We start from the raw sequence: 22,889 nt of genomic DNA on the forward strand, positions 1-22,889 counted from the left end.
CGCCCCCGAAAAGTAGCAGGTGCTACAAATCACTAGGAACATCCTGCGGGCCGCCCAGGGCTGGCGGGCTCGGGCTCCCCTCCGGCACGGCCTCTGGCACGCCTCTGCCGGTTCCCGTACAGGGGCGGGGCTTGTGTGTTTTACTTCCGGATCTCACAGCTACGACACCGGAAGCCGGAAGTGTGAGTTTCGGCAGCGGGACGAGGGAAGGGTTCTCGGACTTTCTCGGAACGCCAGGGTCCGAGGAGTGCTCGAGGCTCGCCATTCCTGCCCTTTTCACGTCGGACCGACGCTGCTGACAGGTGTGGTCTTCTTCCCGAAGACAGGGTACTATTGGTGGGCGTTCCGCCGCCTCCGACACTCGCTCGGACGTCCTTGCTTCCCCCTCTTGTTGGGCCCTGGCTCGTTTCTGCCGCCTGCTTATAGAGCCCGCCTTGGCCCGATGCAGGAGCCGGGTTACCTTGGGGCTGTTTCTGCCTCTCCCGCCGCCGTCGCGGAGTCTGACCACACCCTTGCTTCGTGGGTGACTCTTCTATAGTTTGGAGACATTTTCTGTTCATCAAACTTGACTACATAAGAGCTTGTTAAATTCTTTTAAAAGGTCTCAGATGTAGTTTGGCAATTACATATCTTCATGTGCCTCAGTTTACTCACTTTGCAAAAATGATTAATGTTTACCCGAGCTCAGACCTTTTCTGTGACCCGAGGATGGATGAGCCCTCCTGGCATTTTCGAGGAACAGCAAGGAGGCCACTATAGCTGGAGCAGAGTGAGTGAGGGGAGAATACTCGGAGAGGAAGCAATGAGGGACCACGTCGTTCAGAGCTTGCGGGCCATTTTAGAACTTTTGGCTTTTACACGCGGGGCAATGAGGAACCGTGGTAGGGAACAGTGTACAGGACGGACATGATCGGAATTCCCTTTTAGGCTGATCTGGCCCTTGTGGGAAGAACAAACTATAGGGGACAACGATAGGAGCAGGTTGATCTGTTAGGATGTCACTGCAGTAATCCAGATGGGTGGATGCTCAAAATGCTTTGAGCATTTTATTATGAAAAATTTCAAAGATGTTCGAAAGTAGAAAGAATAGTATGGTGAATCTCATGTCCTAACTCTCCAGCTTTGACAGTTGTCAACTCAATGTTAATTTTGTTTAATTTATACCCCTCACAATCCTCTTCCTTTATTATTTTCAATAGCATCTTTATTGAGATCTAATTCTCAAACCACACAGTTCACCCATGTAAAGTGTACAGTTCATTGGTTTGTAGTATATTCAGGCTTGTGCAGCCATCACTGCTATCTCATTTCAGAACACTTTCAGGACTCCAAAAAACCCGGTGTCTCTTTAGCTATCACCCCATTACCCCATCTCTCCCAGCCCTTAAGTATCCACCAATGTTTCTGCCTCTATGGATTTGCCTCTTCTGCACATTTCATGTAAATGGAATAATATTATATGCGGGCTTTTATGACTTGCTTTTGTTTTTACCATAATTTTTGCAAGATTTGTCCATCTTTTAGCATGTGGATGTACTAGATTTTGTTTACTCATCAGTTGACGGGCATTTGGTTCATTTCCATGCTTTGGCTGGTGTGAATAATGCTGCTACGAGCATTTGTGTGTACACATGTGTTTTCGTTTTTCTCAGGTAGATACCCAGAAGTTCCCACATTATTTGGAGCAAGTTCCTGACACCATATCATTTCATCTGTAAATATTTCAGCACGCGTCTAAGAAAGAATTAACAACCACAACACCACTGTCACACTTAAAATACTTAATAATTGCTTAGTATCATCAAGTAGGTTCTGGGATACATTTTGACAGGATTTCCTGATGCATTACATGTGAGCTGAGAGACACAGGAGTCAAGAGGAGTCACAGGAGTCCGAGGTTTTTGTCCTGTAGCTGGACATCAGCTGACAATAAGGAGGGCTGTGGGTGGAACTGGCTTTGGAGGGCTGTCAGGAGTGTGATTTTAAGGTTAGTTTGAGAGCAATGCCAGCTAACCAAGTGGAGATGTTGAGTTTGCTAGGTGTCTGGAGTTGAGGAAAGGTATAATTTGGAGCATCGTCAGCATGAGAGTGGGGGTTAAAGCTGTGAGGCTGAATGAACTGTGTACTGGAGTGACTCTAGGTAGAGGAGAGACCCCAGAACAGAGCTTGGGGGGCACCACAACATGATGGGCTGGGTTAGTGAGGAAGATCCAGTGAAAGGGTCTGAGCAGGAGCAGCCAGTGAGGCGGGGGAGAACCAGGGAGTGGGCTCTTCTGGAAGCTCAGAGAAGGATCAGTGGCTCCCCAGATACCGCCGATGGGTTCGTGGGGGGAGTTCAGTGGAATCCAGTGGAGCAGTATAAATGTAACAGTTTATGGCATTAAAGCCATCCTCTCTCAGCTCAGGGCCTGCTCCTGCAAGCTTGTCTTAGGATCGGCCTCCTCCTCCAGGTAGTCTTCTTGGGCAGAATTTAAAAGGCCTTTAGGCTAGTGCTGTCCCTCACGGCCAACTTCTGTAGTTTATAGGACAGTGCAAACAGCTCTGCGTGTGTCTTTGCCCTGCTGTCTTAGGCTGGGCAGCTCCCACTTTCAGATTCCTTTTTTAGAATATTTTATTTATTTATTCATGAGACACACACACACACACACACACACACACACACACAGACAGTGACGCAGGCAGAGGGAGAAGCAGGCTCCATGCAGGGAGCCCAACGTGGGACTTGATCTCGGGTCTCCAGGATCACGCCCTGGGCCGAAGGCGGCGCTAAACCGCTGAGCTACCCAGGCTGCCCCACTTTTAGGTTCCTTGGCACGCATCAGATACTATATATCCCCTTCAGGCCCTCAGTTCCAGCAAACACTCATCAGGTTCTAAGTGTCCTTGAAGCCCCTCATCCTACGTGGATTAATTTCCTAAAGCTGCCGTGAGAGATGAGTGTAAGCCGAGTGGCTAAGACAACAGACCTTTATCCTCTCCAATTCTGGAGGCCAGAAGTCTGAAATCAACGTGTCTTCAGGGCCACACTCCCTCAGCGGACTCGGGGAGGATCCTTCCTGCCTTTTCCAGCTGCAGGTGGTTCCAGGCCTTCCTTAGCTTGTGGCCACTGTCAGTCTAATCTCTGTGGTCATGTGGCCTCTGTGTTTGTGCCTCTTCTAAGGACACTTGTCATTGGATTTAAGGCCACTCTAATCCAGGATGATCTCATCTCAAGATCCTTCACTTACTTAGACCTGCAAAAAAATCCTTTTTTCAAATAAGGTCACATTCACAGGTTTTGGGGGGTCAGGATTCAAGGTACTACAGGAGATGGGGGCTAACATTCTTCACTCCAGCTTGGAGGTGTATGTAGTAGGTAGGATCCACAGCACACTGACACCTCCCTATGAAAATAACCCTCTCCCTAATTTCCGTTCTCTTGTGAAATTCTTAATTTTAGTCTGCAGCCTGGAGACTGGTGCTTGGTAGTTTTTAACAAGTGCTGCAGCATGGCGTTTCTGACCCCACGTATGGGGCTGCAACTCCCTTCGGAATGAGAGTATATGCCACCTTGTGGACTGAAAAGCCTGTTTTAGCTTTCTATCACACTTGATAAAGTGCTCAGCATTCTGCTTAAAGTGTAGCCCCAGAACTCTGCACAGACTGCACCCCTTGTCCTGCAAGGTAAGAGAATTCTGCGGGGGGTGTCATGTGACTCCTCTGCTGCCTTTCTCTTCCAGACCCTGACTTGTTGGATGAGCAGGGCCCCCTGGAAGAGTCAGCCAAGTGAGATGGTGCAGCCCAGTGGCGGCCCGGCCGGGGACCAGGACGTGCTGGGTGAAGAGTCTTCTTTGGGGAAGCCAGCTATGCTCCACCTACCTTCTGAGCAGGGCACTCCTGAGACCTACCAACGCTGTCTGGAGGAGAATCAAGAGCTCCGAGGTGAGGAGGGCAGCAAGTGTGCGGGGTAAAACGTCAGAGATCCCAGCCCTGTTGGGTGGGGGAGGCTTAGTCTACTCATCTGTGTCTGCTTTTACTGGGTCTGGGTGGGGGTGTACCTGAGAGCCAGCTGGTGATTCAAACTCGACCACCTTCCTGCTTGTTTCAGGTGAGATTCCCTGGAAATGGACTCTGAGGTATAGATTGACGTCCAGGAAGTTTTTATTTAGAGTGCTTTCAGACCCCCGCTGGGGAAGGGAAGGGAGGGAGAGGACAGGGAAGAAGCGGGAGTGGGCACAGGGAGAAGCGGGACAGCAGCGCCCGCCGACCCTGCAGGGAGCTCAGGGGCTGCAGCGAGCCCTGCGAGTTGCCCCAGTGGGGCCACCGTGGCCGGGCTCTTGTGTCTCCATCCTGGTCCCTTAAGCGCCAGGTCGTTCTGGGAGCGGCCCAGCGGCTCCTGGGGGGAGTGACCGGCCCTGGGAAGGGGCGTGGCCGGCCCGGGCAGGAGGCGAGGTCAGGGTTTGCGTGCCCATGGTGCTGGGGGGCCAGGGGTCCCATTTCCATCCCCACCTCGACCACCGCGCGCTCACCTGCCTTGTCCTCACGCGGATGGGGCGTGGGCAGCTTCTCCGGTTCCCAGGGGGGCGGCTGGCGGCCTTTGCGTGGGCCACATTTGTGCCCGCCCTCACCCGCCCCCCACCTTGTCATCATGCTTAGACATCTACGGCTGTCCTGGCCACTGCATGGTGTTGAGCAGCATCCCTGGCCTCTACCCACTAGATGCCAATAGAACTCTTCCAGTTATGACAGCCAGCGGTGTCCCTAATGTCAACTGTCTTGGGGTCACATAGAGCTGGGAGTCAGGTTGGAGGTGGGGAGGGTGCACTCTTTCGATGACTGTGTGTGTAGCTTCTGCTGTAAGAGGGTGCTCCAGCAAGGGAGACTTGGGGACAAGAGTGTGGCAGGTTGGCTGTAGAGGGATCACGGCACCACCAGCTCCCCACGCAGGGAGCTGAGGCTTTAGTAGCCCATGGAGACCTTGAAGCTGCATGACCTCCAGCTGCGCTGATGCTCGGTTGTGCAGTGTGTTGGCCCCACACAGTGTTGGCTCTGCACATCTCTGTCAAATGGGTGCCATGTGTCAGGCCCTGGGTTAAACCCCCCGGGGCCCTGAGGGTGTCCACCCCCAACAATGCTGATGACTGTGCCTAGGGAGGAGGGGGCAGGGGAGTGGATGTAGACTTTGCTTGCAATATTTCGGGGGGACATTAGGAAAGAAGTTGCATGTACCTAGTGCAGGAGTCTGTTGATGATACGTGTCTAGGAGAGGTAGATCCGGAGAATCCGCTAAGTGGATGCCAGAGGCTGGGGGTGATGGGGAAGTGACTGCCACTGGATTCAGGTTTTTTTGTTGGGGGGGTGATGGGAATGTTCTGGAACTAGCTAGAGGTGATTGTGCATAGCTTTGTGAGTACACAGAAACCCCTGAATGACTGTGTACTATAAAATACTTAAAATGATGAATTTGGGGTTATGCGAATTTTACCTTGATAGAAAAAGAAGTTGCCTATGAGTTGAGGCTCGGTGGGGGAGGGTGGAGGTGGGTGGCAGAAGCATGCCTGAGGCAGGAGACCCTGTATAAGGGCCACACTCAGCTTGCCTCCCCTGCAGAGGGGTGTCACATGGGGGCAGTAGAGTGAGCTGGGCTCAGAAGCCACTGCTACTGCCTTTTGAGTAAAAGAATGTTCCGTCAACAGGCACTAGTTAGCTAGTGAAGGGTTTTGACTAGAGAGTGACATGAAGCTACTGCTCTTTCTGATCTTACACAGTTCTGTACTTGTGAGAACCTTTGTGTGTCACCGATCAGTTTTGTCACCCCTCGATGGTCTTCTGCTGCCCAGGGTGTCCCTGAGTGTGTGGCTCTCCTTTCCTCAGCCTCTGCTGACTGCCTGGCCTTGGCACATACTCATCCTTCAGCCTGGTGATGGGGGGACTGGTGGTTTCTCGAACGTTCATTGTGCCCAGAGCACTTTGCTTTTTCATTTAACTCTTGTGATCCTGTGAGGTGGGTGTGATTATTTCTGTTGAACACGCAGGTGGGGATGGTGAGGCTCAGGGAGGCCACTCACTGGGGCACTTCGAGCCTTCTGGTCCTTCCAGGCTGTGGCTAGCGATGCCAAGGGGCCATTTGCCCTGGTGGCCTTCCCTGAGTCTGTGGGTAGCCTGGGGTTTCCTGATTCTGAAGGGGATGCCTGAGCGCCCCAGGGCAGGCTGGTGAGCCCTGGACCTGGCCAGGATACCAATGGGTTTGAGCCACTTACAAAGAAAGTGGCACTTGGCATATACTTTTATATTTTATTTGACTTGAAGATCTTATTTATTCATGAGAGATCCAGAGAGAGAGGCAGAGGGAGAAGCTGGCTCTCTGTGGGGAGCCCGATGTGGGACTCGATCCCAGGACCCCGGGATCATGCCCCAAGCTAAAGACAGACGCTCAACCACTGAGCCACCCAGGTGTCCCATTGGCACACACTTGTAAACAAAGCTGTTGTATTCAGTCTCTCTGGAGAAATTTAGGGGCTTTATCAGTGCCATAAATAACTTTGAAAGTGTTATGCAAAATAGGAAGAAGTGTTTCAAGGCCATCTCTGTGTGAGAGGCTGCACAGCGCAGTAGGGAGGGCACTGTGATGGGCCCGCCTGCCGAGTCTGACCTCCCTCCCATCTCCTCTGCCACAGATGCCATCCGGCAGAGCAACCAGATGCTCCGGGAGCGCTGTGAGGAGCTGCAGCGTTTCCAGGGCAGCCAGAGGAAGGAGAAGGAGTTCCTCATGCAGAAGTTCCAGGAAGCCAGGAAACTGGTGGAGAGACTGAGTCTGGAGAAGCTCGACCTGAGGACGCAGAGGGAGCAGGCCCTGCAGGAGGTGGAACACCTGAAGCGATGTCAGCAGGTAGCCAGAGGGGCGGCCTGGGTCCCTCCCCAGCAGCCGGGGCTTCTGGCCGCCTGTCACACCGGCCACCTACATTCTGAAAACCACGGGGGTCGCAGTATGCTCAGCGCTCCCCGAGCGCACCCTGAGGCTCGGTGCTCCACCAGGGGGGCTCCCAGGACTCAGAAGAGCCATAGATCGGCTCACAGTTACGGTGGTTGTGGTCACTCACGGTGAAAGCACACGGGTTGGAACCAGCAAGGACGAAAGGAGCTCAGGGCAGGGTCTGGGAGAGAGCAGGGGCAGCGTCTCCCGCAGTGATGTGTGACAACCTGCACGAGGTACTGGTGTCCAGGGCCTTGGGTGTGGGGTTGGGCCCGGAGACCTGGAGTTCCTACGGGGTGACCTCGGATACCCAGGCCCTGCCCCCCAGACATGAAGCCGAGAGGTGTGTCCCCCCGCAAGGAATTACACCTTCCGCACTTGGGAGGCTCCTGGTGAGTGTGCCAGGTTCCTGGGGCTGCCATAACAAAGGACCACAAACTGGGTGGCTTTGAGAAACAGAAACATATTATTTCCCAGTTCTGGAGGCCAGAGGTCCAAGAGCAAGATACAGGCAGGGTCGGTACATTCTGGATGCCCCCAGGGAGAACCTGTTCCTGAGTAAAAGAATGCTCCCAGCCTGGGCTCTGCCTGCCGTCTTTGGCCTCCTCTGGCTTGTAGATACATCGCTCCACCTCCGCGTCAGTCATCCCAGCGCCTTCTCCCTGCGTGTCTGTGCGTCTCTCCTCTTACAGAGACGCCAGCGTTGAAGAGAAATACAGCTGGACATAGTTACCGTGGGGAGAAAAGGTCTTATTTGGTAATTACTGACAGCAGGGGAAAGAGCTGAGCTCCATTCCATGTTGACTTGTATTCTCGAGGGGGAGGAGGGGAAGGAGGAGGGAGCAGGTGCTGAAGCGAAGACTCGCAGAGGGTCGGTCAGCATCAATGCGGAGGGGAGCTGGCTATGGAAGTTAGGGTTCCCTCTGGCATGGGGCCTGGGCTTCTGAGGCTCTGTCCTTCATGGGGAGTCCAGCTCAAAGGAGGGCTTCTCAGGGCCTTGAGAAAGACCCTCCTGGGTTGTAGGAGGTACACAGACGTTTCAAAGGCACGGAGAAGGGTTCCGAGTTGGGAGCCCTCTTACAAATGCTCTGGGGAAGGGGCGGGCCCTGTGTCCAGTGGTGGCTGAACCGGTCAGATTTGGCATCGTTGAACTTTCCCAGGTAGACATGCCTGTGGGGGGCCGGGTCTCCCAGGATCGCGGCCCTTGGCTGCTAGAAGCCGTGTTCAAGCGTGGTCAGGTCGCGGAGCGCAGGGATTTGGAAGGAATCCAAGTCTTTTGTGCGGATTTCTTTTGTAATTCTCCACAGTCACTGTATCTCCCACCCCCGCCTCTTCCAGCATGACTGGTCGTGACCTGATTGCATCTGCAAAGCCCCTGTCTCCAGATCAGGTCCCATCTATGGTACTGGGGGTTAGGACCTGGACATATCTTTTGGGGGCCACCATTCGGCCCATCCCAGCCTTGAACAGGTGGACTCTGTGCTCTCTGCTGAATGCCTTCAGGGCATCTGTCCGTGCGGCCCCGGGATGGGATGCTGGTTTCAGAGTAGAGCAGGGATCAGGACCGCCGCTGCCGCAGTGCTCTTTCTTGGCTGACACGCCTGGCAGTAGCGGCTATTGGAGGGGACCCGACTTCATATTGCTGGTGGCAGTGGCAGTTGGCGCCACTACTTTGAAAAACTGTTGAGCATTTTGTCTTCAGGTTGCAGACTCAGCAGCCTCACCCCAGGTGCACCTCTAAGAGAAGCTCTTCCATGTTGACTGGCACAACAACCCAGGCACCATGCAAGTGCCCATCACTGGAGAAGCCAGTAGAACCATAGGTTGGAGTTTTTTTTATTTTATTTTTTTTAAAGATTTTATTTATTTATGATAGACATAGAGAGAGAGGCAGAGACACAGGCAGAGGGAGAGGCAGGCTCCATGCCGGGAGCCCGACGTGGGACGTGATCCCGGGACTCCAGGATCGTGCCCTGGGCCAAAGGCAGGCGCTAAACCACTGAGCCACCCAGGGATCCCCTGGAGGTTTTTTTTTTTTTTAAAAAAAAAGGTTTACTGAGATAGAATTCACACACCATAAAATAACCCTTTTATTTATTTATTTTTTAAAAAAGATTTATTTGAGAGAGTGAGAGGGCACAAGCAGGGGGAGGAGGAGGGGGAGAAGGAGAAGCAGGCTCCCGGCCGAGCAGGGAGCTGGACGTGGGGCTCAGTCTCAGGACCCTGGGGCCATGACCTGAGCTGAAGGAAGACACTTCACTGACTAAGCCACCCAGGTGCCTCAGAATTCACTCTTTTAAAGTATAGAATCCGGGGGCTTTTTAGTATATTCATAGACTTGTGTGACCATTGCCGCTCCCTGGTTCCAAAACATCCACCTCTGCCCCCACCAAAGAAAGTGCATCCTCATTAGCAGGCACTCTGCGCCCTTCCCCTCAGCCCCTGGCACTCTCCACTCTGCTTTCTGTCTGCGGGCTTCTTATTCTGGACATTTCGTACCAATGGAATCATACAGTACGTGCCCCTCGCATCTGGCCTCTTTCATTCAGTGTAAATATCTTCGAGGTTCATCCGTGTTGTAGCCTGTAGGAGTACGTCCTTCCCTTTTATGGTGGCGTCCTGGTCCAGTGTATGGAGAGGCCACGTTTTGTTTAGCTATTCACCAGTTCATGGACAATTGGGTAATTTCCACTCTTTAGCTGTTGCAAGATTATGTTTATTAGAGAGTGAGCGAGCACGGGTGCATGAGCAGGGGGCAGAGGGAGAGGGAGAGGCGGACTCCCCACTGAGCAGGGAGCCTGACTCGGGGCTGGATCTCAGGACCCGGGATCATGACCTGAGCCAAAGGCAGACTCTTAACCAATCGAGCCACCCAAGCGCCTCCGTATTTCTTTTTTATTTTTCTTTTTATTTTTTTTGACTTTATGAGCTTTATTACAGAAGTTGGAAATTTTTGTCAATTCATTGAATTTTTCCTTTATTGATTTTTCTATCGCTTTTATATTTAGAAGATTCACTTTCATTATTATATTTAGAAGATTCACTTTCATTATTAATTTTAATAGATTTCTGAACCTAAACTTAGTTTTTGTTTCTTTTTTTAATAAATTAATTTTTATTGGTGTTCAATTTACCAACATACAGAATAACACCCAGTGCTCATCCTGTCAAGTGTCCCCTCAGTGCCCGTCACCCATTCACCCCCACCCCCCGCCCTCCTCCCCTTCCACCACCCCTAGTTCGTTTCCCAGAGTTAGGAGTCTTTATGTTCTGTCTCCCTTTCTGATATTTCCCACACATTTCTTCTCCCTTCCCTTCTATTCCCTTTCACTATTATTTCTATTCCCCAAATGAATGAGACCATATAATGTTTGTCCTTCTGCGATTGACTTATTTCACTCAGCATAATACCCTCCAGGTCCCTCCACATCAAAGCAAATGGTTATTTGTCGTTTCTAATGGCTGAGGAATATTCCATTATATACATAGACCACATCTTCTCTATCCATCATCTTTCGACGGACACCGAGGCTCCTTCCACAGTTTGGCTATTGTGGACATTGCTGCTAGAAACATCGGGGTGCAGGTGTCCCGGCATTTCATTGCATCTGAATCTTTGGGGTAAATCCCCAACAGTGCAATTGCTCGGTCGTAGGGCAGGTATAATTTTTAACCGTTTGAGGAACCTCCACACAGTTTTCCAGCGTGGCTGCACCAGTTCACATTCCCACCAACAGTGCAAGAGGGTTCCCCTTTTCTCCGCATCCTCTCCAACATCTGTTGTTTCCTGCCTTGTTAATTTTCCCCATTCTCACTGGTGTGAGGTGGGATCTCATGGTGGTTTTGATTTGTATTTATTTTTTAAAGTTTTATTTATTTAAGTAATCTCTACACCCAGTGTGGGGCTCAAACTCATGACCCCGAGCTCAGGATTCTCCTACCTCTCCCACTGAGTCAGCCAGGCGCCCCCAGTAATGCTATGAATATTTGCGTGTGGACATGTGTTTTCATTATCAGGTAAATATCTAGGAATTCCCCGTCTAATTTGAAGCAAGTTGTAGACACCATGATTTCATCTGTGAAAATTCCAGCGTACATCTCTAAAAAGGGATTTAAAAAAGACTAACTACAAAACCGCTATCTCACCTTAAACAGTTAACATTAATCATTTAGCGTCATCAAATAGATACACCATATCGTGCCATCAGTATATTTTGACAGGATTTCCTGATGCGTTAGATGTGAGCTGTGAGATACAGAGAGGAGTCAGGAGGGACTCCGAGGTTTTTCTCCTGGTAGCTGGACGATGGATTTGCTCTCAGCTGACAAGGAGGGCTGTGAGTGGAACTGGCTTTTTGGGGGCTGCCAGGCTTGCAGTTTTTTTAAAAAATATTATTTTTGAGAGACACACAGAGAGAGGCAGAGAAGCAGGCTCCCTCAGGGAGCCCGATGTAGGACTCGATCCCAGGACTCTGGGATCACGCCTTGAGCCCAAGGTAGACACTGAACCACTGAGCCACCCAGGCGTCGTCCCAGGCATGCAGTCTTGAGAGCACTACTAAATATCCAAGTGGAGACATTGATGTGACAGGCCAGGTGCTGGGTGGTATTTGCACTAGTCAGTGGGGAGACCTTTGCTGAAGTGCATTCTAGTAAGGACCAGAACACAGTGAGGGGTATCTGGGGGAAGCATGTTTTAGGGGATGGGAAAGCATGTGCAAAGGTCCTGAGGCAGGGACACGCCTGTCATTTTCAGGGAACACCAAAGAGGCAAACATGGCTGAAAGCCGTGTGGAGGTGGCTAAAGAGTGGGTGGGGAGAGTCATGGTAGGAGCTGGTTATGTGGGCTTAGTAGGGCCAGTGGAAGGAGTGAGGCTTTGACTCCAGCGTGACAGAGACTGTGGGGGCTGCTGTGATAGCGTGAGACCTGATGTGGTTTCCTGTAGGCTACAGAGTGTGCAGGGGTATTACGGGATTAAATGGTGTCTCACGAAAAAAAAAGTCCACATCCTAAACCCTGTACCTCAGAATGTGTTCTGGAAAGAGTGTCTTTGCAGAGGTAACGAAGTTGAGATGTGGTCGTAGTGGATTAGCCTGGGTCTAAATCCAGCAATTGCTGTCCTTACCGGAGGAGAGACAGACGCAAAGACACACAGGGAAGACAGCCACGTGATGATGGAGGCAGAGGTTGGGGTGATGCACCCACGAGCCAAGGAGCGCCAGGGACCGCTGGCAGCCTCCAGGAGGCTGGCGGAACCCTGGCACAGATTTCCCCCCCCGCAACCCCTCAGAAGGCACCAACCCTGCTCACACCTTGCTCTCAGACTTCTGGCCTCCCAAACCGGGACGTGCTGTTAGTGTCTCGAGCTCCCCACTCCGTGATTCTTTATAGATGACCCAGGAGTGGATGGGAGCCCAGGTGGGAGTCACTGCAGCTCCTGGCGAGGGCCTCTGAGCAGGGTGGGCCCGCGCCCCAGGGCCTGCTGAAGGCACAGATGTGGAGGCAGGGGGCAGGTAGCTGCATAGCTAGGCCGGGGCGCACGGCAGGAATCTGTCCTGGAGGTGTGATTTTGGAAGCTGTCAGCCTGCAGGGGACGGCAGGCGTCGAGAGCACACGCAGGCACGTTGGGGCACGAGGGCCGGGGCCTTGGGACTGCGCTCGCAGGGCAGGGAGGGAGTGGCCGGCATGGTGTGGGCGCGCACAGGAGGCCGCGGCAGGGGCTCGGGGGCCGGGAGTGGCCGTTGCTGCCGAGGGGTCTGGATGCGGAGGGCTGGGTGCCGACTCTGGGCCGAGCGGCCGGAGGTCTCCAGGGACCTGGTCTGGATGGTTGGATGAGGGGGACCAGGCATCGGGGAGTTCGGATAACTCTTGAGTGTTGTCACTGCTAGAGAGGCCTCCTGGAAAGTGTCAGGCTGGCTCTCTCCTGGTGGCCTTGGCCTGCGGAGTGGAGCGTGTATTTATTCATGAGCGGCACAGAGAGACAGAGACGCAGGCAGAGGGAGAAGCAGGCTTCCCGCAGGGAGCCCGATGCGGGACTCGATCCCAGGACCCCAGAATCCCGCCCTGAGCGAAAGGGCAGACGCCCGACCACTGAGCCACCCAGGCGCCCCTGGAGCGTGTGTTTAGACCCATGAGGTCTAACCTCCCTCGGCACCACGTCCTGCTGGACTCCCTCTTCACAGCTTGCTCGTCAGCCTCATAGGACTTGAGGCAGCTCTGGGCCCCTGTGTCTGCAGGCATGAGGAGGGCTTGGGGAGTGTGGGGTCATGGGACGGTTCCTTGCGGGGGCCTGGGAAGCTTCCAGAGGTGAGTGGTGAGACGGGTGGTGGTGTCGGGGGCCAGGACAGAAGCCTTCAGGTGACATGTCTTAGTACCTGCCGGCTGCCCTGGGGTTCGGGGATGTCGGGGGTGGGTGGCAGCTGGCAAGAAAGCATCACTGACAGGAAGTGGCTTTTTTTTCATGCAGCAGATGGCTGAAGACAAGGCTTCCGTGAAAGCCCAGGTGACGTCCCTGCTGGGGGAGCTCCAGGAGAGCCAGAGTCGTTTGGAGGCCGCCACCAAGGAGCGGCAGGCTTTAGAGGGCAGGTGAGTGGGACGGGAACGCCCCCCCGGGGCTGCCGTTGGGGTGCCCGAGAAGAGAGAGGCAGCTGAGGGGCGTCTGGCGGCCTCGTCCGCGAGGGGTCAGGTCAGCTGTAATGATCCCAGGAAAGGGTTTCCCGCCTCCCACGGGAGAGCAGGCGCTCTGCACAAACTCTCCTGTCGTGCGAGCAGTCCGGGCACAGGGACCATCCTTTGTGGTACGGGTGTCACGTTGGCGTAGGGGACTCGCCGCAGCCCGCCGCCCAGGTGCCCCCCGAGGGCCAACTTCGCAAGTGGCCCGCTGAAGCCAGCGGCCGGCCAGTTGCTCTTTTCTGTGCGGCGGGGTTCCCGTAAGTGGCTCCCCGGGTCTGAGGCACCGGTGCTTCCTCGGCTCTCACGGCCCCGGGTGCTGCCCTCCAGAGAGAAAGGTGGACCCCCGTGGTGGCGGCAGGGCTGCCTTCCCCCCAGGGGAGAGGCAGGATGGTGTTGGCCGGTGTCCGCACTGGGGGGACCTTGTGGACGTGCTTCCATCTAGAAATCGGAGTGTGAGCAAAGGTGTCACAAGGTTGTGCTTGCTCGCCTTGGGCTTGTCGCGTTGCTGTTTGCCCCTGTGTCCCCCCCCCCCCGCCCCGGCCTCCAGGTGTCTACAATCCCATGTGTCGTTTTTAGGGCAATTTGGTGTCCTTTCTGCCTGTTTTCTGTGTACGTGAAAGAAACCGCTGGGGTGGGGCGTCCGGGTGGCTCAGTGGTCGAGCGTCTGCCCTTTGGCCCAGGGCGTGATCCCGGGGTCCTGGGATCGAGTCTCGCATTGGGCTCCCCACAGGGAGCCTGCTTCTGCCTTTGCCTGTGTCTCTGCCTCTTCTATGTGTTGCTCACGAATAAATAAATAAAATCTTTAAAAAAAAAAAAAACGCTGGGGGCAACTTTGGTCCATTAGCGACCATGCACAGACGTCAGCAAGTGTGGGCTCCCAGGCAGTGTCCTTCTGTGTCCCACCCCCTGTGGCTGGCCATATAGATGGTGAGCTGGACAGCTCGGCCTCACAGCCCTGCTGGTGTCTCAGGTCCTTCCGTGTGGCCCTTTGAAGAGCTTTACGCTTCTGACACACGGAGGTCCCCCGAGCCTGGGGTCTGTCCTGCGGGAGTGGCACTCACCCTTGCGCCGCGCCCTGGGCAGGCAGCGGGCCCACCTGGTGATGACCACGTCAGCTCACAGATGGAAACATGCTCAGTGTGTTTGGACAGGTGTGGAGAAACAGCAAGACCAGCAATGATCCCCAGCAGGCCCCACCCCCTTCCGCCCTAGCAGCCCCTGTTGCCTCTGCGGTGGGGTGGGGACCGTGCAGGGCCTGGGGCCAGCAGGATGACATGGTTAGAGATCTGGGGAGCTGTGAGAAGATAGGAGACTAGAGATGGGAGATTGGGGGCTAGGGGGTGCTAGGGCTTAGAGCATGGAGGGCCTGGTGAGAAGAAATGAGCTGTGGCACCATTGCTGTCACCCAGCCAGGCTGGGGAGGCTCCTCTTGCAGGCGGATGCATTTGGGACTGCAGCTGAGCCGTGGAGGTGGGTCAGCCGCCTTCTTGCCGCTTCTAGAACAGTGACTGGGAGGGAAAGAGTCGCCCCCAAGCTGGCTCTCTGTGGTTGTCCCATCTCTGGTAACGTGTGTCCCCCCACCCTCCTGACATTCGAGAGCCACGTCCTTTCTCACGGCAGATCGGCTGTGCGTTGGCAGGATGTTCTGAGCAACTCCTGCCCCCGTGACAGCGCTCTGCCTGCAGGCCGCAGAGCTTCCAGGGCTGTCGGGCTTCAAGCTCCTCCTCAGTGCCGCGGGGATCCCGTGAGCGCCCCGACACCCTGCCCCCCACTCCTGCCGAGGCCCTCCCATGACCTCCCCCTTCCCCCGTGCCAGGGCCCGGGCTGCCAGCGAGCAGGCCCGGCAGCTGGAGAGTGAGCGGGAGGCACTGCAGCAGCAGCACAGCGTGCAGGTGGATCAGCTGCGCATGCAGAGCCAGAGCGTGGAGGCGGCCCTGCGCATGGAGCGCCAGGCTGCCTCGGAGGAGAAGTGAGTGGCTTCCTGCCCCCGGGGGGACAGAGACCAGAGGGCCATCGGGGGCTTTCTGCCTGTCAGCGAGCCCGTCTGCGGGCCGTCCCTTACCGTCATCACACCTACACGATCCATCTCTGATGCGATGGTATGTGCTCTCCAGTCCACATCCGGACACCCCCGTTGGGCCCACGCGGCGACAGCGTCTGGTCCCAGGCCCTGCATTGCATCCGTTGGTGTGCCTTGGAGTCTCCATTAATCTAGAACACTTCTCCCGCATCTCTGTGTTTTTCACAGAGTTCACTTTTTTGAAGAGCCCAGGACTGTTCCACCTTATTATAGACGGTTTTTAGTTTTGAAAACGTTAGCCTTAAGCAAAGGGATACTAAGCATTTAGTAAAGCCTGTCTTAGGGCTGCTGGCCTTGAAGGCACAAACGCACCCTGCAAGCAAGCCCCTTTCTGGTCTGTGGACATGAGGAGGAGGAGGACCGTGGAGCGGGGTCAGGACAAGGTGGTTTCTCCAGCAAAGGCTCCTCTTCCTTAGGCGGAAGCTGGCCCAGCTACAGGTGGCCTATCACCAGCTCTTCCAGGAGTATGACAACCACATCAAGAGCAGCATGGTGAGCAGCGAGCGAAACCGAGTGAGTATGGTGGGGCTGTCGCTGGGACTGTAGGACTGACTTTGCTTCGCTTCCTCTCCCTGCCGCCTAGAAACAGCAGAGCTCGGGACCTGCTGCCACTGATTTAGGGCCATGGGAGCTCAAGTTCTTATTTGAACACTTGCCAGAATTTGATTTTGGGGGGGATGTTTGACTTGTCCTAGACCTTTGTCAAGGTCACAGTGTGACAGCTCAGCGCGGGTGGTGGGAGACTGGGATCCTAGGGCTGTGCCGTTTGTGGCCTATGGTCCCCTGGGCCGGGCCTCTGGAGGTGCTCTGTGTGGCCTGGGAACATGCTTGTCTCTGTGGCCAGTCCTCCCCACCAGCTTGGCTCCTGGCTCAGAGATCCCAGAGCCAAGGTGAGGCCTGGGACACTTCATCACACTACCGAAGGTGCTGGGAGCCCTCTTCTGGTTGGTTTTCATCAGACCTGTGCTGGGTGCAATGTCAAGTGATCGCATTTTAAGAAGGATGCTGTCAAACCCGAATGTACCCAGGGGACATCTCTAAGGCTTGTAAGGGTAACACCTGACACCGACCACACCAGGAAGAGTTAGTTACACAACTGTGGCCTTTCGATCAGGAGGAAGGCTTGCTGGCGTGTGTGGCTGTGTTTGTGTGTGCATGCATCTGGGGGCTGGGGGCATCTGGGAGGGAGCAGCAGACCTTTGTAGGATGGCAGGGTGGCAGGACCCACAGGTCTCAGCTTCGTGGCGGCATGTGGTGGACTGTTAGCACAGGAGAGCAGCTGAGCGTGGAGGGGATGGCCTCAGGAGGGAGGATGGCCCTGTCCACTGAAAGGTTAGAGGCGGGCTGTCTGGCTGGGGATTCTGGGAAGGGAGTGTTGGCCTGGGTGGGAAGTTGTGCCACATGACGTCAGAGGTTCCCTGTAGCCTCTGCCTTTCCTGTGCCGTGCACGCCCTGTCATCTTGTGCTCTCCACCACTCCAGCGTTGGCCAGCCAGGGCCCATCTTTCATTCATTCCTTTTGGTTCTCACCTGGAGCAGCAGCCAGCCTGGTGGTGGCCTGGTGCCTGCTGTGGGCCAGTTTGGGCTCCCGCAGTTCCCCCTTGCCTGTTCCTAGGGAATGCAGCTGGAGGATCTCAAGCAGCAGCTCCAGCAGGCCGAGGAGGCCCTGGTGGCCAAACAGGAAGTGATCGACAAGCTGAAGGAAGAGGCCGAGCAGCACAAGATCGTGATGGAGACCGTCCCGGTGCTAAAGGCTCAGGTGAGGGCACTTCTCTGTGGCCCGTGTGCGGGTCAGCCGACTGGGCCTGCTGGGCCCTGGGACCTGGTATGTCCCTGGTGTCATTTTGTGGTGGCTTCACGGAAGCCCTTTGAGCCCCTTGCTCTTTCTTGATCTGTTTGCGCTTGGCGGTGACTCTCTGTGCCCCAGCTCTGGGATGGTGGGAGCCGGCTGTCCCCGATCCCCCAGCAGGCAGTGAATGGCCCACAGCTGGCGGGCGTGCCCCTCTCTTGGCTTTGCCAGGCGGATATCTACAAGGCCGACTTCCAGGCCGAGAGGCAGGCCCGGGAGAAGCTGGCTGAGAAGAAGGAGATCCTGCAGGATCAGCTGGAGCAGCTGCAGAGGGAGTACAGTAGGCTGAAGGCCAGCTGTCAGGAGTCGGCCAGGTGGGCCTCGGAGGACCCGCCCCACGGGGGGTGGGACTGGGTGCGGGGGTCCCGGTGGTGACCGCTTGCATGTGTCAGGTTAGGCTGAGCCTGCCCTCCCTCTCGGCTCTCCCTCTCCTGCCCTGTCCTGCCCCGTCCTTCCGTTGGCTCTGTGCATACTTTTTTTTTTTTAAAAGATTTTATTTATTTATTATTTATTCGAGAGAGATAGAGAGAGAGAGAGAGAGATAGAGAGAGAGAGAGGCAGAGACACAGGCAGAGGGAGAAGCAGGCTCCATGCAGGGTGCCTGACGTGGGACTCTATCCTGGGACTCCAGGATCAGGCCCTGGGCCAAAGGCAGGCGCCCAACCACTGAGCCACCCAGGGATCCCCTCCGTGCATACTTTTGATCTGACAGTTTTTCTTCTCAAAGGATTGAAGATCTGAGGAAGCGGCACGTGGAGGTCTCCCAGGCTCCCTTACCCGTCACCCCAGGTGAGTGAGCGGTCGGAGGGAGGATGGAGAGGGCAGGGTGCCAGAGAAGGGCCCATCTCGCCTCCCCAGAGTCATTGTCCCGAGTGCAGTCCCCTCCTGGGGGCGGGGCGGGCCGAGAGGGAAGGCGCAAGCGGCGGTGACCCCAGTGGCCGACCCGACAGGCCTAGCAAGTCTCAGTCCTCTCTGCTGCTTCCTCTCTTTCTCCAGTTCACGCCTCCTTTCACGTGCCCGTGTCCATCCAGAGGAGAAGCCCCCCTGAGGAGCCGCCGGACTTCTGCTGCCCCAAGTGCCAGTATCAGGCCCCTGATATGGACACCCTGCAGATACACGTCATGGAGTGCATCGAGTAGGGCTGCCTGCCAGTAAGCAGCACAGGACGGCCCGGTGCGAGCTCTCCTGCCTGCCCGGTCCAGAGTTATGGGCTAGGTGACACAGAACAGGCCACTTCTGTGCGCCCCACGAGGTAGCTCTAGGACCTTACGCTTCAGCTCCCCCATCTGCTGGTTTGCCTCTTTTAGGGCCCGTGGAACCCCGGTTAGGCCTGATGCTCTGCTCCTTTCGCTCGTTCTGTCCACTTGAACTGCTTGCCCCAGGGCTCCCTCTGTTTCCACGTCCACCGGGGAACTCAAGAATCAAGGCCAGGGCTCTCAGAGAACTTCTCGAGCCAAGATGGGCAGAAACCTTGCCTCCCGCCCACGCTCCCGCACACCGTGGCCCCAGCGCCCTCGTGGGCCGCGTGGTATTCCATTTGGAGGCTGCACCACCGGCCCATTTAACCAGTCAGCTTCGGATGAACACTTGGGCCCTCGCCACTCACTGTCACAAACAATGCTGCACTGAACATCCTTGGGCGTCACTTACGTGTCTCTTTGGGTCAGGGTCTTAGAAGCAGCACTGCTGAGCATTGAGTCCTGCCCACACGAGGGGCGCCCGGCCTGCGGGCTTTTGCCATCTGTTGGGCACGGCGCTCTCTATTGAGCCTGAGCGTGTTTGCGGAGCTTGAAGGACCCTTTCCAGTTCTGCTTTTAATGGCTCGTTTGTACGTTTTGCCCATTTTTCTGTTGGGCTGTAAGTCTTTTGTTCCTCAGTGGGTTTGAGCTCTTTGGTCACTGGTGGGATGGGCTCTTGTGTATGATAGAAACTGCCACTGTCTTCTCTTCCTCTAACTTTGTGAGTGTGTTTTGGGCTTGAAGTTGGTCATCCTTGTGTGGCCATGTCTGTGCACCTTCCCTTCCCTGCTTTGGGTTTACCATTGTTGTGACAGGCTCATGGTTTGACCGGGAGGTGCTTCCACATGTGCACTTTTCCTTTCCTTTTCCGACCGACCACCACCGCGTGCTCTTGTCCTCCTGGAGAGTGTTGCCGCTCTGTGTGGTGGCTGCCTTTCATCACGTTGCAGAAGCTTGTGATGCTGCTCCCCACACCAGCCCCAAATGCCCCAGCCTTGTGAAGGGAAGCCACTTGGTGACAATTGGCAGGTTCTGAACGCTAGAGGGCCCCTTACTGTTGCTTTGCAAGATCTCTGGCTGTTTCCTCGGATGCCAAAGCCAAGGGCGTTAAGCCCGCAGTTGTCAGCAAAGGACATCAGAAGTGGAGGAAGAATGCCCTGGCCTCCCCTGGTTGGGAATGGGGTGTCGCCGAAGACAGCCTGGCCGGCAGCCCGTTCTGGAGACGAGACTGGCCCGGGGGGCGCCTGGCGTGTGCAGCAGCGGGAGCACCTTTTCCGGTTCCCGGACCCCGGATGTCTCCTCGCAGATGACTGAACTTTGGGAAAACGTTAAAGGCGCAGACGGGCTCCCCACTCCCGGGTGCTGTTTCAGTCCTGACCTGCAGTTTTCTGCATTAGCACTTCAGTTTCGGGGGATATATTTATTTCCCGTGGCCACTGTGACAAATGACCAGCTTGGCTTAGAACAAGAATTCATTCTCTCATGGTTCTAAAATCAGGGTGACAGCAGAGTTGGTTTCTTTTGGTGGCGCTCATGGCAAGATCAGCTGCAGGCCTGTCTCCCAGCCTCCATGGGTGGTGGCCCGTGGCATTCTGGGCCGGTAGACGTGTCACTCCATTCTCTGCCTCTGTGGTTACGTGGCCTCTTCTTTTTCCTGGCTGCATCTTCTCTTGTCCCTTACAAGAACACCAGTCACTGGGTTTAGGGCCCACCTCCATCATCCAGGTTAACGTCATTTTGAGGTCCTTATCTTCATTACATCCACAAAGACTTTTCCCAAATAGGGTCATAATCACAAATTCTGTGCAGTAGGACGTGCATATGTCTTTCGGGCCACCATTCGGCCCGGCACAGGGATATCTCCTGGGGCCCACAGACTAGGGCAGGTGCAGTTGAGGACCAGTGTCTCCAGGACTGGCAGCTCCATTGTGGGGGCTTGTCCCCTGGGGTGAGGGTGGCTGCTGGGCTGCAGAGGCACTTGGCGCTCCGTGGGAAGGAAAGCTGGTGTGGTGTGGGGCAGGCCCTTGCAGGTATGGGAACTGCCGTTCCTCGGGACATCTCGTCTCCTGCTGGACACCGCGGCCAGGGCCGGTGGCTGCAGGCAGAAGGAAGGGTGCAGGCTGCCTGCAATAGGACAGAGCAGTTGGACTGACCGGGTGGGTGACAGCCACCAGCGGTGTAGGGCTGGGCTTCGAGTCCTCCTCTGGCTTCCTCCTCTGAATGGGAGTTGAAAGGACGAAGATGAGATGCAGGCGCAGTGAGAGAGGCAGACGGTGACTTCCTGGGGAACTTTCCTGGGGTTCTGGCTGTGGCGTCCACGCGGGCCACGCAGCAGCAGCCGCCAGGAGCTGTGCAGCCCTTCGTGCCTGGGCCCCGGGCCGGCGGAGCCACGCTCTGGGGGCAGGGCCTGGCAGTGGCTGGGCGCCACGGGTCTTCCGAAGCTTCCCTTCCCGGGGTGCGCTTGCTCCCTGCCTGCTGCTGATGGCACCCCGTGTGACCCGGTGTGCCTCGGGCGGTGCGGGCTTTAAGCCAGACCTTTCAGTCCGAAGTGGGGGGTTCCGCTTTTTTCCCTTTTGGCTTTCCCTAGATCGGGCTTCCAGAATAAGCATCTGGATCCCTCCTGCGGGGGAAGCAGCCTGCCTGCCTCCTTCGCTGCGGCCCCTTGACCCTCCTGGCCCTGGCCTTGCCGATAGAGACAGCTAGAAGCACCTCCCGCTGTACCTGTGTCCCCTCTTGTTGCTCGCACACGCGTGCCCTCTGTTACCCGCTCGTCGGTGCTTAAGAGAAACCCAGGTGAGCAATAAAGTCGCCGATGAGAACGCTTCCGGCCCTGACCTGTACCTGAAACACGCAAACCAGGCGAAGGGGGGTGTGAGCCAGGAACAGAGGGAGACCCCCGGTGGGCCGGGGGGCCGGCGTGGCAGGATGGAGGGCGCGGTGGCCGCCGGGGCCTGGGGTGACTGTGGTGGCGCCTGCGGGTTCTGCTGATGTGCGGGCTGGCGCGGGAGCCCTGCTTGGGGGAGCCCTGCTGGCGGGAGCCCTGCTCGGAGCAGCTGTGCTGGCGGGAGCCCTGTTTGGGGGAGCCCTGCTGGTGGGAGCCAAGCTCCGGGGTGTGCCGCCCGCGGCCCGCAGACACAGACCTTGCGAAGCGTGGCTGTGCAAGAACGGCCAGGGCCGCGCGTGAGTGCACGTGTGCGCCGGCCTTGGCAGCAGTGACCGCGGTGCTGGGCGCTCTGGCTCCCTGGCGGCTGGCAGCGCGTGGGTGGCCTCGACCTGGCAGGCGGGCGCGGCGCGTGGGGGGGGGGACTGCCGTTGCCCAGCAGGGAGCGTGGCCGCCTCGCCCTCCAGGTGCTGCGCGTGCGTCGGCCGGGCGGCAGCGACACGGGGCCCCGGTGGCCGAGCACCTGCCACGTGGCCCCTCCGGGGCGGCGGCCGGAAGCGCGGGGGTCTCCGGGCCGAGAGCGAGGCCGTGCGGGCCTGGGTCCCTGGCTCACGGGCGGTGGTCCTCACCCTGCGTCTGCCCTTGGCCGCCCTCTGGGGGTCCAGGGGGCCCCGTGACATCAGGAGGCGGGCCCGTGGGACCGGGGCGCAGCCCCCCGACCTCGGACAGCGGGCCCCTCGGGAAGGCCGCGGCTCCCAGGAGGCCCTGGGGCGTGGGGGTCCGCAGTCCGTGGGGAGGGAGGGACACACGTCAGCCCAACCCCCTTGTACACTAGCCCTGCTTTACAGGGGGCCGGACACGGCGGGCGGCTGTGCCCAGCGGCCTTCAGGGCAAAGGGCTGCTCTTGCTCCCTGACACGTGGACGTCGGGGGCGCGGGGCAAGGCAGAGCTGCCGCTGACTAATGACTGGGAGCTGCAGCAGGCGGCAGCCAAATGCCCGGAGCTGCCACCAATCCTATGTGCTTCGCCCACCGACCACCGACCACCGAGAGGAGCTGCCAAGATCCCCCGGAAAGAGAGCACTAGGCTGTGCCCTGTGCGCGGAAGCGCGGCCTGACGGGGATGGCCTGACGGGGATGTGCTTTCTTTTTTTCTTTTTATCGGAGTTCCATTTGCCAACATATAGCACAACTTCCTGTATGTTTGTTGTTAATTGG

The 22,889-nt window shown here is 56.5% G+C and overlaps 1 protein-coding gene across 4 annotated transcripts; it reads left to right on the forward strand.

The window, feature by feature from the left end:
• The first annotated feature begins 154 nt into the window (after positions 1-154).
• On the forward strand, positions 155-21,614 carry IKBKG (inhibitor of nuclear factor kappa B kinase regulatory subunit gamma). Of its 4 annotated transcripts, none has more exons than XM_055337529.1 (10): positions 155-302; positions 3,720-3,921; positions 6,657-6,868; positions 13,423-13,538; positions 15,442-15,594; positions 16,122-16,197; positions 17,320-17,463; positions 17,725-17,867; positions 18,281-18,342; positions 18,550-21,614. In XM_055337529.1, the coding sequence occupies exons 2-10, from the start codon at positions 3,735-3,737 to the stop codon at positions 18,690-18,692; spliced, it is 1,236 nt and encodes a 411-aa protein (XP_055193504.1). In that variant the 5' UTR covers positions 155-302; positions 3,720-3,734; the 3' UTR covers positions 18,693-21,614. The 4 variants fall into 4 exon arrangements, with proteins under 4 accessions (XP_055193504.1, XP_055193500.1, XP_055193503.1 ...); XM_055337525.1 differs by having other exon boundaries at positions 156-302; positions 13,420-13,538; positions 16,122-16,218; XM_055337528.1 differs by having other exon boundaries at positions 156-302; positions 13,420-13,538.
• The last annotated feature ends 1,275 nt before the right edge of the window (positions 21,615-22,889 follow it).

The sequence above is a fragment of the Nyctereutes procyonoides genome, unplaced genomic scaffold (assembly GCF_905146905.1).
Source record: "Nyctereutes procyonoides isolate TBG_1078 unplaced genomic scaffold, NYPRO_anot_genome, whole genome shotgun sequence".
Classification (NCBI taxonomy): Eukaryota; Metazoa; Chordata; class Mammalia; order Carnivora; family Canidae; genus Nyctereutes; species Nyctereutes procyonoides.

Bases quoted from the DNA above. Each gene is read 5' to 3' on its own strand.
- IKBKG (XM_055337525.1), top strand. From the start codon at position 3,735: ATGAGCAGGGCCCCCTGGAAGAGTCAGCCAAGTGAGATGGTGCAGCCC. The intron at 16,219-17,319 runs GTGAGTATGGTG...GCCTGTTCCTAG, and splicing joins TGAGCAGCGAGCGAAACCGA to GGAATGCAGCTGGAGGATCT. The intron at 17,868-18,280 runs GTGGGCCTCGGA...TTCTTCTCAAAG, and splicing joins AGCTGTCAGGAGTCGGCCAG to GATTGAAGATCTGAGGAAGC.